Source organism: Labeo rohita, chromosome 1 (assembly GCF_022985175.1).
Source record: "Labeo rohita strain BAU-BD-2019 chromosome 1, IGBB_LRoh.1.0, whole genome shotgun sequence".
Lineage (NCBI taxonomy): Eukaryota > Metazoa > Chordata > Actinopteri > Cypriniformes > Cyprinidae > Labeo > Labeo rohita.
The window spans coordinates 15,569,057-15,581,753 of record NC_066869.1 but is presented as its reverse complement, the minus strand read 5'-3'; the positions used below and the strand labels follow the sequence as shown (position 1 = coordinate 15,581,753).

The window sequence follows — 12,697 nt, the reverse complement described above, 5'->3', positions numbered from 1 at the left end:
GGATGCATTAAATTGATTAAATGCCACAGTAAAGACTTATATAATGTTACAAAAATGTTCTATTTCTAGTCATCTATGAATATAAGAAAATCACAAAAAATAGGATGCAGATCAACTGTTTTCAACATTGATAATAATCAGAAATGTTTTTGAGCAGCAAATCAGCATATTAGAATGATTTCTGAAGGATCATGTGACACTGAAGACTGGAGTAATGATGCTGAAAATTCAGCTTTTTGTCACAGGAATAAATTACATTTTACAATATATTCAAATACAAAGCAGATATTTTAAAGATTAATAATATTTCACAGTTTTGCTGTTTTTACTGTATTTTTGAGCAAATAAAAGCTGCCTTGGTGAGCAAAAGAGACTTTATTCAAAACATGAAAAAAATCGTATGACCCAAATTTTGAACGATAGTATATAATAGAATTTCCATCAGAATGCATGAATTGGACAACCATCAATGGTGAATGGATATGCTTTTTGCAGCCATCTTCCATCTGGATCACGCTAACCAGCCAAAACTAGTTCTCATGCTCTGCAGCCATACAGAATTCACTAACACATGTGATGTAATTTCCTATAGGAATATTTGGTTCTTCAAAGTCCTTCAAAGTTATATTATGTATGGATCAACTTTGTCTCAGACGTTTCTTTTAAATTCTTAAGTAGAAATACAAAATGAACCAGTTGTTGAAATAAAATCAAACTATAGAGCTATAAATGAAAGTGCAGAGCAGCTCAGATCGTTCAGGCTTCAGAGAATCTGATGAGAAATTTATGAGTTCATATTGAGTTCTTTGACTCTTTTTCACAGGCTTTTGTGTCTCAGCGAATTTGAGCAGTTTGTGATCTCTGCTGAAACTCTAGAGATGATGCATAATACGTTTCTTCCAGAAAGCTTGAGCAAACATCTCCTTTTGCTTGCTATTTAAGCTCATTACTGTCTAGGAAGCGGTTTATAATACATTCTATTTATGACACCTAAGAGGTGACATCATTTGAACTAGAGCTGTCATGATTCCTCGATTCAATCTAAGTACTCGATTTTAAAAAATCATTGACTACATTTTGCCCATGTCAAGTAATCAGCAAAGTACCGCAAGTGGTGCATTCCACAAATGAGAATCCATGAAACGCTTTATTAGACTGTTTTCCACGACTGCATGATATATTCAACCCATTTAAAAATTGTAATAAACCATAACACTATTGTGAATTCACAAACGCTTCGATTCAGTTAAATAAATATATGCAATGCCGGTTTAATATATGCGCTTTAAGAGCGGCTCCGTTCACGGTAAATGCTGCTCCGTACCAACTGTTATCATTTACATGCATTGAGTGTTTTCAACTCCATCTCTGCATGTTTGGGTTTATTATAACGTTTATCTGAGAACGCAACATGCACAATTTCATACTATTGGTAAGATAAATCATTTATTAACCTACGCAAACACAGGAAAATACATCAGTATCTTTCTCAACTGTTCATCGCAATTTCAAAATAAAATAAGTTTACACATTTTGATGTCCAAATATTAAAGAAATGACAGTGACTGTAGCATTTCTGTTGCAGAGAAATGGGCAAATATTAAAAATGAAGTGGACATTTGAACTGAATGTTGTTTAGTCGATATTAAACAAGAATTCAATAGCGCCTCAAAGTGGCCGTTCCCGTCCTCTGCAGGCTTTTGTTGTAATGTACATGAGCTCTATTGTTGATAATACATTATGTATTTTAACAGGTTTGTTCAATAAAAACATATAATTATTTACTTTTGATACTTTATTTAAACTAATTATTATTGCCTCATTGATATCATATATGTATTTTAAGAAATTTTAAAGGCTTTTGTTCGCTTAGGTCTATTTTGATTACCCCCCGAAAAATCAATATAATTATCCGATTATTCAGTTTATCGTTAAAATAATAAACCGATTACTTGATTACCAAAATAATCGTTAGTGACAGCCCTAAAAATGAGAGTAAAGACATTTAAAATATTTAAAATATTTTAAAATATTTAAAACAAATTATGTTCTTCTGTGTTTATTCCTAGAAAATAACACCTTGATTTGTGATATTTTACAAGGTTATGAAAAGAATAGTACATAAAACATGTAATTATACTTACTATGACCTCCAGCAGTGGATGCACAACATTCACAGCACCTTTTTTTTTTTTTTAAATGTGCATTTGTTGACTCAATTTTACAGGCCCATTTTCCTATTCTAGGGAAGTTTGTTAGGGAATAAATGGCACTTAAGACTAAATAAATAATCAAAAATAGTGTTGTTTTAATTTAGCATGTTTGTTTAGTGTATTTTTGGTCTGATTATGCACCTGAGCAATGAAATAATCAGTAATGGAATCATTAAGGAGTCATTAAGTTAAATCAGAAACAGAATTGTTGAATTCCATATGATTCCCATCCGTATTGTGGAGATTATGAAGTGGATTCGGCAGCATTTGATTGCCGTCCCAGTGAACAGTGTGATTGCTGTGGATAAATAACAGCCAGCAGCGGTGCGAAGTGCAGCTCATTACCTTAATTACCTCAGGTAACGTAGCAGGATAAACAGCATTGGGGGAATACGATAGTTTTGTGCGTGTAAATTTGTTTTGCACACTGAGGAGGAGAGAATTCGGGTGTGTCGGATAGTTTTGCCACATTATTAGTGAGTGAATAGACCCGAAGTCTCAAGATGAGAAAAGTTCCCTGAGAAGCAAACTCTGTAGAAGGTCATTTCTGTATTTATGAGCTGCTGTGATGTGATGGATGGAGTCTAAGTCAGGAACGGCAGTCGAATCTCTCCAGAAGTGCAGGGTGTTTGGTGTTATCTTCGTATCAAACGTTTCGTGGTGTTTATTTGTTGACGTATCTGCAGCCGTATTGAATGTCATTGCGGCTGTTGTTTTAGTCACGGCACTGCTTGTCAAACTATGTTAGTCTCTGCTGATTTGGTGAGAGTGACTAATGAAATTTGTCCTCGTCACCCCGACCCCTGTGCTACAACACGAACTCGACGCACAGTCATTTCCCTAAGAGCTTGAGCAGGCAGAGACGCTGCGATCTGATTGGCCGGCGGATTAGAGGGCATACGGGAGGGTGGAGTCAGAGGTTAATCCTCTTCTGTGAAGAACTCTGCGCTGGATGAGGGAGTTTGCGTCCGCTTCTCCTCCTCTGGAGGTCACGCGTCCATCTGTCTCTGTCTTCACTCCACATCCTCAGCCAACCACCTGTCTGTACTTCAACAACATTTTCATCATAGTGTAAATGTCCTCTTTCTGCTGTAATGACAGTAGCAGTCAAATGGTCATCGATAATGTAACATTTACATCTGAAGATTTCCACTAAATAAAAAAAAATCCCAAATTTCCAGCAAAGATGCAAATTTTTGGTTTTCCAATTCATTAAGATATTGTAATAATGATAATAAATTATACATTTTATATAAGCATGTGTGTGTATTAAAAAGTATATATTAAATATATTTATTACATTTATATAATATATAATTAGGATTACTGCAATATCTCAGTGAATTGGATATATATATATATATGTATAATGTATATTTTAATCAAAATCTGATTAAAATGTTTTTTATAAATCTTAATATATTTTTGTAAAATCTTAATCTCTTAATTTATGTTTAATTTTTATATATATAAATTAAGAGATTAACATATAAAAAATATATTAAGATAATTTATAAAAACCACTTCATTTCTTTACATATTTATATATTAATACCAAATATATATATAAATAAATGTTATTGAAGTACACATACAAATACATATACACATACACATATAGATATTACATTTTGCTTATTAAAAAAAGGTTATTTTAATGTTATGAATATATATATATATATATATATATATGTATTGCAAACATTTCAAAATTATAAAAAAAGGAAATATATATACACATGAAATACAATATTTTGTAGAATAAAGAAAATAAAATAAAGTATATTTTATTAAAATCTGATTAAAAATGTATTTTATATATTATCTTAATCTCTTAATTTATATCTTATATATTACGCATGTATTTAAAAATATTATTTTATATAGATAGATGGATTTATGATAGTGCACATACAAATACATATACACATACACATATATAAATATTTTGGTTGTTAAAAAAGGTTATTAATGTTATGAAGATATGTTTTAAATATATTTATATATTTCGAATATCATTTGAAAATCATATCGTATAATTCAAATTAATTGCTACATACAGGGAACGAACAGACTTGTTTAAATCTAGCTACTTTTTATGATGTGCATTTTATGTTAGGTAGTTTACTTTTTTTTTTTTTTAATTATGGTTCAGGGCTCCTTGTTTAAGCTCAGAAGAATCTCATGCTGCAGCCACAAAGATCAAAAATAGTGAAAACGTCCACTATTTAAGCAACTTCTATGATGAGAAAAGGTGAACGCTTGCAGATTGCCACTCATGTCCTGCTCCGTTGACTGGCGAAGCGTTGACGAGATGCAAGATTTCATGCTGTAGAGGAAATAACTTCTCCCGCCGCCGCCTCACTTCTGATAAGAGCATTAAAAGCGTCCTGTGCTCTCATTCACGGCTATCCAGAAACGCTTTCCCTCCGTCTCTTCATAGGACTTAGTTAGCAGCTCCTCAAGCATTTTAATAGTGCACTGAAGTAGAAGGCACTTTTTAAATGCTAGGATATAATATAAACCTTTCAGACAACAAAAAACACCATAAACTGGTCCGTATTTCCAAGTCTTCTAAAGTCGTACAGTAGCTTTGTGGAAGGAACAGGCTGAAATGATGGCGTCATTATTCACAGTACTTTGAATAAATGATCACTTAGAGAAGTTACTGTATCTCAGCTTAATGTCTCTCTATCTCTCTCTCTTTCCATTAGTGTTTAAGAATGCGGTGTGTAAGGTGTACAGGTTTCAGACGGTGGACAGTAAATGGATGTTGGTTCGGGAACAGATGGCGGAGTGTACGCTGTCCTTCAGCATCCCGAAGCAGCTCATCGCCCTCTACATTCAGGAGGACACCTGCAGGTAAGAGCCATTCAGACCCGTCACAGCAGATAGGACAGAGGAAGCAGGGAAGCAGACTAGATCGTTAAAGCGGCATTTACTGTATAAACTTCTGCTCTGGATGTTTAATGCAGGATGTGTTGTGAAGAGCCGCCTTCACTGTAAAGATGACAGCCAGTCAATACAGTGTATTATTACTCTGTTGTTAAACTGTCAAATCAATATGGGGAAACCAGATTTTTTTTTTTTTTTTTTTTTTAACCAAAGCGCCTTGCACTGTATTCAAGGTGCACGTTTTATCAGTTCGTGTGCTCAGTGAGAATCAAACCTATGACTTGCGATCTGAACTACTAACACTAATTTATGTATTTTAGTAGTGCTGTTTTTAGCTTTTGCAACAAATGCAACTTGTTTATTGTGATAGTTGTCACATATTTCTCTGTTAAATATGTAACTGAAGTGTTTTTGAAAGAAGTCTCTTCTGCCCACCAAGGCTGCAGTTAGGGCTGTGACCGTCCCAATGACAACCGCACCACCGCGGTCGTTGGTTGCCACCGCGGTGGTCGGTTGCCACCGGCGGTACTGCACGTGACGTCACACAACACGTGCATATCTATAACAAGCATAAAATACAGTGTTTCTACAACAATTATTCTGCCGTGGCCATGTTTAGTGTCCCCGCCGGCAGCAGCAGCGAGCGCAAGTGCCTTAGCTGCTGGAAGAGATCCGCGTTCAAACGCACACAATAGGCTAAAGCTTGCAAAGCTCCTGGAAAAGTAATTACTATAAATGTGTCGGAGGGAAATAAGGAGATACTTGAATGAATTATTAATAAACTAGTGTATTCTGAGCCAGTGTCGCAAAGATTACAATCCTGACTCGCCATCTGCTCATTGGACGCACCTTTATAGAGAAATGCATCTCTACGGATTTTATAAGGAAAGAGTTTTTGTCTTCGATTTGAATTTTTTAGTTTTAAAGTAGTAAAGTAATAATTTAAAGCTTTCTATAAATATATTTTTCTGTAAGGCAAGTATTCGCTGACTTTCGTTTCATTTTTGTGCAGCGCTCCTTTTCAACACCGAGACATCAGAAAGCGCATCTTGTTTTTTTCTTTATTATTTACAAAAGCACAACATTTTGTTAATAATGTGAGTGCACGCAAATAAAATGACACTCTTTATAGTTCCGGATGATATGTTACGCTTACCTTTATTAGCAAAGATTATGGCGTATTTAAATTTTTTTGCAAGTGATTGCGCTGATGCCTCCATGTCTTGATGCAAAGCACGTTTAGCTTCCCCTCTCCAACAAACGATTGTATACGCATAAAATAACATTGTGATATGCTTGAAGATTTTATTTTAGGCAAGTCGTGATGATTTAAGAAGGGAAAATTGATCAACATAGGCTGTGATCAACTCACTGCCTGACTCTGGCCGCTTGGTCGTTATGTTAAAATCTTAATTTCGTTACGGCAAAAAATCGTAATTTAACAATCAAAAATTTTCCGAACACATTTCTAAATTAACTTTATAAAGAAACGAAATGAATATAACTACGTTCCTATTAAAAACAAAATTGAGCTATTTTAATGGATGCAACAGTGTAACGGAAAAGAGAGAGAAAAGGCTCGGGCCGGTAATTTTGATGAGCCGTCCGACAAGGGTTGGGCGAGGCTGTTACGAATTTTTGCAACAAATGTTTAATATTTACCGTTCTTATTTTGTCTACTTTCTTATTTAACTGTACAATTTCTTTGATATTTACTTTAGTGTTTTATAGGCTGAAATAAACACGCCCGTTTGTTATGTTTCAAAATTACATATCAACACCGCGCCACCGACGGTAGTTGGTCCATTACCACCGCGGTGGAAAAAATCTGCCACTGTCACAGCCCTAGCTGCAATTATTTGACCAAAAATACATTCAAAAACAGTAATATTGTGAAATATTTTTACAATTTAAAACACTTTTTCTATGTTAATATATTTTAAAATGTAATTTATTCCTGTGATCAAAGCTGAATTTTCAGCATCATTACTCCAGTCTTTAGTGTCACTTGATCCTTTAGAAATCACTCTAATATGCAGATTTGTTTAATTAATTAATTAATTAATTAATTAATTATTTTTGAAACCCTAATACATTTTTATCAGGATTCTTTGATGAATTAGAAAAAGAACAGCATTTATTCGAAATAGAAATGTTTTATAAAATTAATGTTTTATAATGTTATAAATGTATTTGTTTTGTCCTTTGTATTGTCATCAATTAAATTAAATTAAATTAAATTCTAATCAACCCCAAAATCTTAAACGGTTGTTTTCTCCAGGATAGAACTGTAAATAAAATAAAATAAAATAAAATATAAAACTCTTGAACACGGTTGTCTAAATCGTAAAACATTTTTTTTTTTCAGATTCCTTGATCAATAGAAAGTTCAAGAGCATTTATTCAAAATAGAAACATCCTACTTGAATGAAATTATTAATTTCTTTAAAATGAAATTAAAATAAATTAAAGTTGAAGAAATGGAGTTAAAATCTTATGAACCCCAAACACTTGAACATGGTTGTTTTGTCCAGAATAGAATTGGAAAATAAAATAAAATAAAATAAAACTCTTAAACATGGTTGCTTTGTCCATGATAGAATTGTAAAACTCAAAAAAAAAAAAAAATACTAAACTGTCTTCTTTGTTTAAAAAAATTGCATTTGGTTTGTTTCCTATTTTTTGGAAACCATTTTTTTTTTCAGGATTCTTTGATGAACAGAAAGTTTGAAAGAAGAGCATTTATTTGAAAAAGAAATATTTTATAATGTAATTTATTTAATGTTTACAATGTCTTTATTGTCTTTTTGTGATTTTTATTGTCATCAATTTAACGCATCCTTGCTGAATGAAAGTATTCATTTCTTTAAAATTAAATTAAATTAAATTAAATTAAATTAAATTAAATTAAATTAAATTAAATTCTTACCAACCCCAAACTCTTGAACATGGTTGTTTTGTCCAGGATAGATTATAATAAAAGATAAACATAAAAGATAAAAATAAATAAAATTAAATTAAATTAAACTCTTAAAAATGGTTGTTTTGTCCAGAATAGTACTTTAAAGCTACTAAACTGTCTACTAAAAAAGAAAGTTACTAAAGCTACTAAAACAATACTAAACTGTCTTCTTTGTGTAAAAAATGGCATTCGGTTTGCTTCATATTTTATGTAAACCATAATACATTTTTTCAGCATTCTTTGATGAATAGAAAGTTCAAAAGAACAGAATTTATTTGAAATAAAAATATTTTGTAACGTTATAAATGTCATTATTGTCATTTTTTTAATCAAATTAATGCACCCTCACTGAATGAAAGTATTCTTTTCTTTAAAATAAATTAAAATTAACTTAAATTAAATTAAATAATAACCCTTTACCAACCCCAAACTCTTGACCGTGGTTGTTTTGTCTAATGCAAAAGCATTCAGTTTGAGCAGATATATTATATGATCTAAAAAAGAGCATCAAACCTTAAACTTTGCAGTTGTCATAATCAATCAGCATGTCTTGTATTTTTTTTCTATGGCTCTGCCGGACAATCAACAAGCAGCAGTAATATTGAACTAGTATAGAATTATGGTTTTCCTTTTAAGTACCATGTCATGGCATTTAGTGCTTTAGATGTGTCGCATTTACAGTGTTATGATGGTTTATCTGCACTGCAAAGAGAAAGGAACAATTTGTGATTTGTTTTAAAGCGCTAGTTCACCCAGAAATGATCATTATTATTTACTCACCCTCATGTATGGTTACAATTATGTTTTAGAGCTTCTCCTTTATGATTCAGAATATAAAAAATAGTAAGTAATGACAAGATTTTAAACTATTCCTTTAACTTTAACTCCAGATCTGTCATAAAAAGTCTGTTGTATCATAATCCAAAATCTGCTGTGTATATCATGAATGAATGGCTGAAGTATGGTGACTGCATTGTGTCGTAAGATCCCTGGCGATTCCTGCTCCTAGAGAACGGGTTCAAGTGTGGGTTGAACGAAGCTGGAATTGTTTGCGAGAACGAACGCTACACAAAACGGAGTATGAGCGAGATGTGGTGCGCTCTCAGAGCGAGGGTTTATTTCAGAGATGGAAATGGCTGTTTTAGAGCTATACTTAGCCTGCACTAAATTATTCAAGGATGTTTAACACTTCAAAGGAGAGTGCCTGTCCTCTCTCTCGGAAACTCAACCACCTCTCCCTCTCTCCTGCTTTTCTTTCATTTTACCTTTGCTTTCTGTCTTTCCTCCGTCTCATTGTGGAAGAGTTGTAACCTGAGCGTTAAAGGGAAAATCTAAAAGAGAAACGCGAGGTGAGGAGAACAAGGGCGCGACGCGGGGAACCTTGAGTGGAAAGCTTTCCAAAGCGCAGCAGTCAACAATGCACTCTGACACGACGCATAGATGTTTTTTAAGCACACGCACTGCTTAGTTCCTGTGCATTTCAGTCAGATGAAGGTGTGATCACACAGCTCACTGAAAGTCTGTGGAAGAGGAAAGTGACGTGTTTACAGATGCAGCAACAGGAGATGGTTTGGGGGTTTTGATGGGTGGATGTGTCGTGACCACCACAGCTCAGTGTGTTGAAGCATGTGCACTCGGACGCTTCATCAGATTGAAATTTATATTCTATTTCACAACTGAAAGTTAGCAAACAGGATTGCCAAATGGCTATCAACATTATATAAATATTTGATTTATTTTCTTGCTGTGTGTGTGTGTGTGTAAATAAATACACTGTAAACAAATTAATGGAACCCAATGACCATCAAAACAAATACACTTTATACCATATTATGTTTATATTTTAATTTTCTGTTTTTCTTATAAGTTTACTAATTTTTGAAGTTTAATAGTTTATTTGCAAAATATTACATTTCATATTGTAATAAATTGACCTTTTATTTTTTGTATTAATGTTACTGTGTAAATGTGTTTTTTAAATTTACATTTTTAAAATAAATGGAACTATATATATATATATATATGAAATGTTTAAATAAATTAAACTTTTATAATATATTTAAAAATATATAGTATATATTACATGATTTTAATAATGAAATGTAATATTGTTACATTTTTAAGGACATCTAAAAACATTTATTAAGCTGCTAAATATATAAAATTTCATATATTAATAAATTTACCAGTTATATTTTTGTATTAATGTAACTGTATAAATGTGTGTATTTTAATTTACTATTTTTTAACAATTATTAATTATATTAAACATCTGTAATATATTTAAAATTAAATTATTAAAAAGTAGTATGTATTACTATATTTTGATTTTAATAAGGTAATTTAATATTTGTATATTTTTAGGGGTATCTTAAAACGCTGTGGACATGTATTAATTCATTCATTTGCAAAATATTACATTTCATGTATTAATAAATTTACCTTTTATATTTTTGTATTGATGTCATGTATAAATGTGTGTATTTTAATTTACTGTATCTTGCCATTGTTAAATATATTAAACTTTTATAATATATTTAAAAGTACATTAAATAGTATATATTATGATTTTAGTAATGAAATTAATATTTTTAAAAAAACTTTAAGGATATCTAAAAACATTGTGGACAATTATTAATTTATTAAGTTGCTAAATAATACATTTCCCTATATTATATATTAATAAATTCACCTTTTTATGTTTTTGAATTAATGTAACCGAATAAAATGTGTGTATTTTAATTTACTATTTTTCAATGACTATTAATTATATTAAATATATATTAAATATATATTTAAAATTATATTATATAGTATGTATTGTTATATTATGGTTTTAATAAGGTAATATAATATTTAAATATTTTTTAAAGATATCCGAAAACATTGTGGACATTTGTTGTACGGCAAAATATGAAAACAGACTTTTGTTAGCATTTTTTTTTTTTTTTTTGTAATAGCTATGGAGTTTGTTTATGTCTAATCTGGGAAAGAAATACTTGTTCTGCCTATCAGAGAACAAATAAGCATTTATTCACAATTATTTCTCTAAACTTGTTGAGTTGTTATTGAATTGCAATTTTATTATCATTTAATGTCATTGTAGTTCAACATTTGTTGGTTATGAGGCCAATTCAGTAAACTGAATGTAGTCAGTCCTAGCACTAAAGTCTAGTCTAAAACTTTGACAACTGGAAACCATTTGCGATCTTGTTTCTCACCGTGGAGCAACAAGCTGAACAATCTCACGGCTTAATTTGCTCTTTGTTTCCGGCTCTTGCTTTTTCCCCAGAGCTTCTGGTTTTATGCACATGCAAAACACTTCTCAGCATGCACCATTATCAGCGGCAACTTCCCTAAAGTCGACAGGTATTAGCATAGGCACGTTTTCATCTGCAACAAATCATTGTACGCCGGTCCGGGCCGCGTGCGTGCGCGTGTGTGTTTGGCCATTGAAGAATCTGAGATCATTAACTCGGCGAGACACACATTCCCAGACTGGAGCTCCCATAGATCAGACCCCGCTAAGCAATTATCATCATGTGTGCATTATTCAGCGAGGCTATTTGGCCTCAACACCTGCTCTCCCCGCTACAGACAGGTAACTCAAGCAGCCGTTTCTATCCCTAGACATCTAATTATCGGCCCGGGCGCCACGTTCACCTTTAAGCCCATTTCAGCTGCTTTTGTTGCCTCTGGTTTAACCACAATTGCATGCGATTCAAAGGAAAAAGATGTCATGTTTGGAAAAACGAAGAAATCGAGTGCACTACGATGCTGATGATTTATCATTAGTGGTGTTTGCTGCTACTGTTGTGACTCTCATCCGCCCACAACACTGGGAAAACTCACATTAACTTCAGCGAGATGCTAGTTTATTTATTGTGAACGAGACCTTTTGTTCACTTTTGTTTTGGCGCTGTCATTGGACTGACGTCAACGGAAATTATCTGTGTCCTTCAGAAGTCAGCGTGGCATCCCAGTTGAACATATTTTCTTGTGTAATGCACATTCCTGCTCTTATTTATTTTGCATGATTCATCTGTGCAACTAATTTTAAAAAAAATGCTCAGAATCTTTTTATCAAAAACAAACTATTCACCTCCGAATTCATTTTCCTTGTCGGTTGACGTCACTGTTTTATTTTCTATTTGTGTGGTTCCTGATGCGTATATTGTGCTCCTGATCCGCGCTTGTTTTCCTCACCAAGTATCTGTTAAACCTGAAATTACATCCGATATTGAAAGGGTTTCAAATGCCATCATGTTGACTCTACAGAAGTCAGCCTGAAGACCAAAGCCCCCTGCTGGACAATAATGTAGCTAAACAATGATATTTCTTCATTTAAAAAGTCCAGCTATTTAAATCTAGAAATGTATTTGAGAAATGAATTGTAATTGATATTTCGCCAGTGTCTGATATGTATGTATAAAAAATTAATTTAATAAAATACATTTATTTAAGACAAATTGAAAAGATGTTTTGCCAGTGTCTGGAATGCATTTATTGTAAGACTTTTCAGAGCATGAAGTTAACTTATTTTTTTCCCCCCGTCTGCCGTCTTAAAATAAAATCGCATTATTTCATTATGTTATAATAATAATATATAATATATTTAATATATTTA

The 12,697-nt window shown here is 32.4% G+C and overlaps 1 protein-coding gene across 9 annotated transcripts in view; it reads left to right on the top strand.

The window, feature by feature from the left end:
• inpp4b (inositol polyphosphate-4-phosphatase type II B) overlaps positions 1 to 12,697 on the top strand; it is a 192,064-nt gene that overhangs the window by 96,260 nt on the left and 83,107 nt on the right. For all 9 annotated transcript variants that reach the window (XM_051107142.1, XM_051107168.1, XM_051107183.1 and 6 more), the window contains one exon: positions 4,928 to 5,075. In XM_051107142.1, coding sequence (XP_050963099.1) covers positions 4,928 to 5,075 — 148 coding nt within the window. The remainder of the gene's footprint in view (positions 1 to 4,927; positions 5,076 to 12,697) is intronic.